The following is a 7,507-nucleotide window of genomic DNA, read 5'->3' as shown; positions in this document are numbered from 1 at the left end:
CAAATTGCACGACCAATCATAGCCGTCCATCAATCCAAATCCCCGCAGCCAAAACCCTAAAAAATACCCCTCCATATCTCCCTCTTTTCGTTTCCGCAGGCAACCCCCACACATAAGCGCAAAGGCATCTCAGCAATGGCGGCACCGGTGGAGTCCGTACAGTGTTTCGGCCGCAAGAAGACCGCGGTGGCAGTGACCTACTGCAAGCGAGGGCGTGGCCTCATCAAGATCAATGGCTGCCCGATCGAGCTCGTGGAGCCTGAGATCCTCCGGTTCAAGGCCTACGAGCCTATCCTCCTCCTCGGACGACACCGCTTTGCCGGGGTAGACATGCGCATCCGTGTCAAGGGCGGAGGCCACACCTCCCAGATCTACGCCATCCGCCAAAGCATCGCCAAGGCCCTCGTCGCCTTCTACCAGAAGTATGTCGACGAGCAGAGCAAGAAGGAGATCAAGGACATCCTCGTCCGCTACGACCGAACCCTTCTCGTTGCTGACCCCAGACGCTGCGAGCCCAAGAAGTTCGGTGGTCGTGGCGCCAGGGCTAGGTTCCAGAAGTCCTACCGTTGAGACGGTTTTTCTACTTGGACTAAGTTCTACATGCTTTGCTTTGATACACCAGTCTATTTATGTCGTCTTGACTTCTTTTGAATTTTGTACTTTTAGAAAGGCTATGGGTTCAAAACTCCGGCATGGATTTTGGATTGGAATTTTTACGTATTCGGCATACTTTGTTTAAGAAATTACCAATATTTTGTTACTTTGTGATGAATTAGTTGGTTTGATAAATGTATTGCCAATAATTTAGCTTTTTGTTAGGTTACCGTTGTTTGAATTGTTGGGAATGTTTCCATGTCAGGGTTCTGTGGTTTTAGTCTTGTTAAGCTCGATTAGCAGTAAGATGCTCGTGTGAGTTTTGTAGAATTATTTATAGGACTGTTACTCTGAACACAGAAATAAAGGGTTACATTTGGTAGACTTCGTGGTGTATTTATAAATTGAGTAATGCTAATTCTCAATTTTTGCTCGAACATTAGAAGTATGACCCGGGATGAGCCTGGATGATGTCAGTCAATTGTCATTGAACTAAGATTCTCTCTGTAAGAAATTGAAGTCCTTGTTTTGGATTCACAATCCGAAAGCATCTGATTGAGGTTCCTGTTTTGGTGTAGAGATAGGCTTGCTCGTTTAGGTTTTTATAAAATTGGAAGGAAAATTCGATTCAAATTATTTGAGGTATCTGGTAAACTTGTGGTGGAAACTTTAAAGTTCAATCTTTTTAGTTGCATGAGTTTTTTTATGATTGATTTGCTAGTATGACACTACTGCCACTGGGGGTTTTAGGCTGCTAATGTTAAGATCTCTTTAGATATTTTGTTCATCACTGTGTTTCAAGTTTCTAAAGACAATAATTCTAAGGAATATCAAATTCTGAGCCAGGTGCCTTAATGAGAGTGATATTGTTAATCGATCTGTGCATGTTTTGTCAACGAGATCTAACTCAAATTGCATATCCTTACCTCATAAGATTGTGAATGGATGTTAAGGTTGTGGCTTCAAGATCCATTGCTTGTGTGTATCACGTTTTTAACGAAGGATACAATGGGAGAGTGGAGGATGGAGGGAAGGGGTGAAGTGAACCAGGTGGTGGTTTGAATATGTGCAAGTTTTGTATATGATTTGCCTGTTACTGCAGTTTTCTTTCAGTTCACGCATATGGTTGCTATGTTTTCCTCTAAATATATGAGGCGCAGGTAGCCATGTCTGGTATTGTCATTATTATAGTACATGCTTAATAGCTGCCAATTCGTGTCATTTGGTGATGACATGGTTGAGGTTTTTGAACGACAGTGTAAGGATGGTGATCAAATCACCTTCTAAGGTAAAAATGGTGAGTTTTAAGAATATAATACAAATAATTAAATCTATATTTTTTAGTTTAAGCGTAGGATAAATGGTGTTTCCCCGTGAACAGAGAGACATCATTCATTGCTTTTCTAAACTGGATGTCATTGGGTATTTACTGTGCGATTACAATTGCACTTGTACTGGATTTTCAAGGCGGATTTTATTTTTATGATGCAACCTTATTAATGTAACAGTCTGTATCCATCATTGGGATTCGAATCCTGCACACACGACCCCATCAAGATCTTCCCAGTCATGGATTGTTTTTTTCTTTTCCCTTCTAATCAAGCATATTATGGAATAAAATACAGAATTACAAGAGTTTGGGGTGGGTCTTTCCCTTTGTAAATATACAAAAAACATTTAGGAAACTTATCTAGGGGTAGGTATCCAAAGTGAGATTGGTCGTTGCCTATTATGCCACTGAATACGTACATCGATTTTGAGATTGATAAATTTTTGCTAGTTTCCATCTTTAGTAATGATGGAAGATTTGTTGAATGTTAGCAACGATGGGGGAGATTTGCCAAAATGGTGATGAGTCAAGGCTTTCTATAGCTGCGATGACGTTTTGGGTGTCACTTTCAATAATTGCTAGATTTTGATTAGTTGCCATTTTGAAAGCTAGCAATGCCGCTGAGGCTTCTGCTACCAGTAGGTTTGAAGTTTAATTTTTTTTTTTTTTTTTTTGTTCTGATTTTCATGATATCCCCATCTTGGTTTCTTCGAACCACTGATGCAACTGAGAAATTGTTTCTAACCGCAGTGTCAAATAAGAAGTTGTGAAAATTTGGAGGTAGAGACTTCCAAGTTTCTTTCTTTTTTATTTTTTATTTTATTTTTTATTTTTATGTCGGGGAACCTTTCTAGGGCAGGGCCCTTCGGACCCATCCCTGAAAAGTAAACTCCGGTCTCGTGCACCGCACCCTCGAAAGTTTCCCTACACGGAACTGGTTAAATCGCTAACTTTTCACCAGGGAGTGTAGCCCCGAGAGATTGTTTGCACTCAAGGGGATTTGAACCTTGGACCTGAGGGGAGCATACCTTCAAGCCTGGCCTTTACCACTTGAGCCAACCCCTAGGGGTTAGGCTTCCAAGTTTCTTTTTGCCTATTTTGTTTCTTTCCCAATGCTTCTCTGTATTCCTCATAAATTTGACTCAGTTAACTAGTTGATTTTCCCAGTGACAAGGTAGTGTGATTATGGATAATATCATTTCACTGCCTCCGGTTCGAATCCATGATAATTATTGCGAATAATTGGAAGTGGTTTTTTTCCTTGCCTCGTAATCCCAAGGCCTGTTCAGGATATATGATCATTTTTATCCAATCTGATATGGAGCTGATGGGCAAGTTTGTTAGATTTAATGGTCAATTGTTTTTTTGCCAAAGTATCTAGTTTATTGGACACTCTATGAAAAGATGTAGCAAAGTTTCTTCCGCTTGATTGCATAGTAGACATTCTGTTGATTTAAGTTGAGAAACAATTGTGCTGATTCTTGATTTGGTGGGGAGGATATTCCAAAGTAGCTTCCAGAGTAGTAGCTTGTGGTGGTCAAGGATTCTTAGACTCCAAAGAGGCTTGAAAAGCTCCATCATTATATATTGTGGCACTGAGTCTTCATTGTTGATTGTTACATGATAAGCAGTTTTAACCGAAAATTTCTCGCTATGATTTGGTGTGCAAATGATTTTTTGTCTTGCCCCTGAGAGATTGTTGGCAATGGAATTTTTTAGATTTCTATGATGCTTTCCTAGTCAAAGAAACTTCGCATTTTTGTCGTGTCCCATGATCGTAGGTTGTTTACAATTATATCCGAAACTGTGAGGGAAAAGTAGAGTTGGTCCATATCTTTGATCGGCTTTGGTTTGGAATTTTCTATTGAATGAATCTATGGTTCTAACCATATATTGACTGAAAGTCCATTGAGAATTTGTTACCAATATTCTTTTTTGAGTATGTCTCTAGTCTGAAGGAAGCCTTTTCACATGCTTGAGCCTAGCAATTTTGGTGTTGCATTCTAGAAATTTGTATTTTGAATGTATTTTGCTGAGAGGATCAAATGCCACATGCCATTGTGTCTTTCACTTAATTCTCATCCAATTTTTGCTTGTAACATTTGATTCATTTTTCTTATCAATCTAAGTTCGAGTCCTCCTAATTTTTGTGGTTGGCATATGGATTTCAATTATTTTAGTATCAAGTTGTGAGCTTTATTTTTTGGGAATCCCACCAAAAATTCTTGAAACTTGTGTCGAGGGCTTTGCACAATGATTTGGGGAGTTGAAATGAGCTCATTTCCGATTATTAATAAATATAGATTTTTAATTTTAATGTAAAATTATGTTAATCAGATTAAATAAGTTATGCGTCTTAGTTCAACTTATTTACATAAAACAAACGGATTTAAATGAGTTATGTTAACATATTTCTAATTAATTATTAAACTGGTTAAAACGAGTGACGCGACACGGCCTGTTATCTAAATGGGTTGGGTTAGGATTTGGAAGTTTGACACGTTTAGGTTATCGGGTTAGGTTCGAGTTGACCTATACAGTCGAATATTTATGACTTGACACGACACGAATATGATCGAAAAACTTGATTTGCCAGATTTTCCACCCCTAACCTTAGCTGGTTTAAAATTCCCTTGACCTGAATGAGAGGCTATTTTTCTCATTTGAAAGTTAATTCAACCGCATTCATTTGGGAGCCTTGTACCATTTAAGGCTTTGTTTGAATAATGAGATGATATGAGATGTAAATAGTTATGAAATAATTTGAATTAATATGTTTTATGGAATTTTGAGAAAGGAAAGAAAAAGTTGAAAAAAATATTAAAAAGTTAAAATATTTTTATTTTTATTTTTATTTTTATTTTTATTTTGAAATTTGAAAAAATTGAATTATTTTTTGTATTTTGTTCAGAAATTTGAAGAAAGTGTTATGATTTGATAATGATTAAATAAAAAAGTTTAAAATTTGAAATTGAAAAGTGTTTAGTTTTATGGTATTTGAATATTGAGATGAAATTTGATGAAATAAGATGAAATGAATGTGATCAGTTGGGAGGATTTTGTTATCCAAATCAGGCCATACAACAACAAAATATTTCTTTGATGTAATGAGAAAACATGAGAAATGATAAAGCCTCCGAAAAATTATACACATATTTTGTACCAAGTTATTTTTTACTTAATGGTTAAAGAAATATTTTTTAATATTTTGTACTTTTTTATTTTTAAAAATATTTAAAAGAGTTTAAAAAATATTGAAGAAAATAGAAAGAAAAAAGAAAAAAGAATCTACAACATTCGGTACCAGATTTTTGGTGGGAGCAGCGCTATTCAAAAAAGATTCTTATGAAAATATAGATTGTTCTCTATTTGTTCATAAAGTCGATATTAGAAAGCAACATGCAAAGATTCAACGAACCGTATGCCTAAGAGAAAAATGTTGGAAGCAATCGCTTGGTGCAAACGACATGCAACTGCGTATGTGGTCTACCCTCATCATTTAATAAAATAATGTGTTTTTCATCCTCTTTTGTTCTTAATGAAACACACCATTTCATTTTCCTCTCCCTTCTCTCTCTCTATCTCTCTCTCCCGCTCCTCTCCCTTCTCTCTCTATCTCTCTCTCCCACTCCTCTCCTCCGACCTCCCTCTCCCTCTCCGATTTCACTCCTTCTCATTTCTCCTCCGACCGACCTCTCTCTCTCTCCCTTTCCATTTCATTTTTATTCTTTCTGTTCATTCTTTTTTTCCCTCAATTATGATCATTTTTTGTTGTCTACTTTGTTTTTCAACTATTTATTGGTAGGTACTTTGTCATAAGGTTCATTATCGATACTCTACAAGCTGCAAATGATGGGGTTTTGTGCTTTGTAAATTGTAAGGCTTTATGTAAGCTGAGTAACAAAAATGGTTTCACTATGCAGCAAAAAGTATTTTATTTTCTTGTTCTATTCAGAAATGAATTAATCTAGTGATAAATACATTTGTGGAGGCCCTGGTGCGGGGTTATGGCTTTTTCTGGGTTGACTTTCTATTTCTTGGTTGGCGAAAAAGATATAAAAAATGAGATTAAAAACAAGGTTGGGTTTCAGTGTAGATTGTAAACCAGTATTTTTCGACATAGTAGCTGGGGTGATAAATTTACGAAGCTCAAATAAGGAGGTTTACGATATAAAAAAAAAAAGTAATATTATATACAGTTATAAAGTATGTAAATATTATACAGTTATTTTGAAAAAAAGAATGGTCTATTATTAAAAAATTAAATTTTTTTATGTGAATCTCGTATTTATTTATTTTTTTCAAAGTGATTACGTGACGCTTACATACTCACAATTGTAACTATCATTTCTTCAAAAGAAGTATTCCATTTTTTCAACTTTTAATAATTTTTTATTGTGCAATCGGTTTGAAAAAAAATAATATCTATTATTAAAAAATTAATTTTTTTTATATAAATTATGTATTTATTTATTTTTTTAAATAATTATGTGACGCTAAGACACTCGCAACTACATTATCATTTCTCCACTCTATTTTTTCAACTTTTAACAGCTTTTTATGATTTTCTTATCGCTTACTGAAGGGATCTTAAACATGCAGGTCGTTGTTGATGAAATGTGGAGGGTCCGTCGGATGAAATAGCCACAAACCCTCTGCAACACAGCAGCGACCTGCTTTTTGGCGTGTATAAAGTTATAAACGAATGATTGCACCCTGCTCTGAGTGGTCATGTGAAGTTTTAGGTGATTGGCGATCTCTTTTACAGCTACTATCAAAGTCGCTACTCCAAGGAGCCATTGGGTTTAGTTTTTCTCAACAATTTTTGAAGAGTAATCATACATTTTACACATTCTTTTTTATTATTATTATTTTACTATCGAGCTATTATTTTTCTGTTATTTAAATTTGAATTCTGAAATTCTTGAATAATCTAAAATAAAATAAATTTAATCAACTAACCAATCATATAATTTAATTAAAAATAAACTTAATTTTATAAAAATTGACCTAAAGAGCAAAAGAAGGTCAATTTTTATAAAATTAAATTTATTTTTAATTAAATTACATGATTGGTTGGTTGATTAAATTTATTTTCTTCTAAATTATACAAGAAAGTCATATTCTGAAATTTTTAATCCAGATTCAAATAGGAAAAGGAACAAAAAAAATTAGGTAGTAAAGCATTAGTAAAGAAAGTGTAAGTATATCATTACCCATTTTTAAAATCAACAATTTGGCCTCGTTTGATTACACAGATAAGATGAGATAAAAATTAAAATTTTGAATAAAATATTGTTAGAATATAATTTTTGTTTTCATATTTGAAAAAATTAAATTGTTTATTATATTTTGTATGAGAATTTAATAAAGTTGTAATAATTATACGAGATAAGATGAGATCATCTACCAAACCAAACTAAGCATAACCCAACTTTACATGTAATAGAGGGTGATCATGTAAAATTGAAATTTATTTTTTAATTAAGTAGAATGATTATATTAATTGATTATAAAATAAGTAGGAAAAGAATTGTAAATGTTAGAATCTTCGGTTTTTATTTTAAGAAGAATTTTATATAT

At 34.4% G+C, this 7,507-nt stretch overlaps 1 protein-coding gene across 1 annotated transcript; it reads left to right on the top strand.

The window, feature by feature from the left end:
* LOC121235157 (40S ribosomal protein S16) lies at positions 1-818 on the top strand. The gene has a single exon (XM_041131435.1). The coding sequence runs from the start codon at positions 136-138 to the stop codon at positions 568-570; it is 435 nt and encodes a 144-aa protein (XP_040987369.1). The 5' UTR covers positions 1-135; the 3' UTR covers positions 571-818.
* The last annotated feature ends 6,689 nt before the right edge of the window (positions 819-7,507 follow it).

This window comes from Juglans microcarpa x Juglans regia, chromosome 1D (assembly GCF_004785595.1).
Source record: "Juglans microcarpa x Juglans regia isolate MS1-56 chromosome 1D, Jm3101_v1.0, whole genome shotgun sequence".
Taxonomy (NCBI): Eukaryota; Viridiplantae; Streptophyta; class Magnoliopsida; order Fagales; family Juglandaceae; genus Juglans; species Juglans microcarpa x Juglans regia.
Note: the sequence above shows the minus strand (reverse complement) of the source record. Positions and strands in the feature narration are given on the sequence as shown.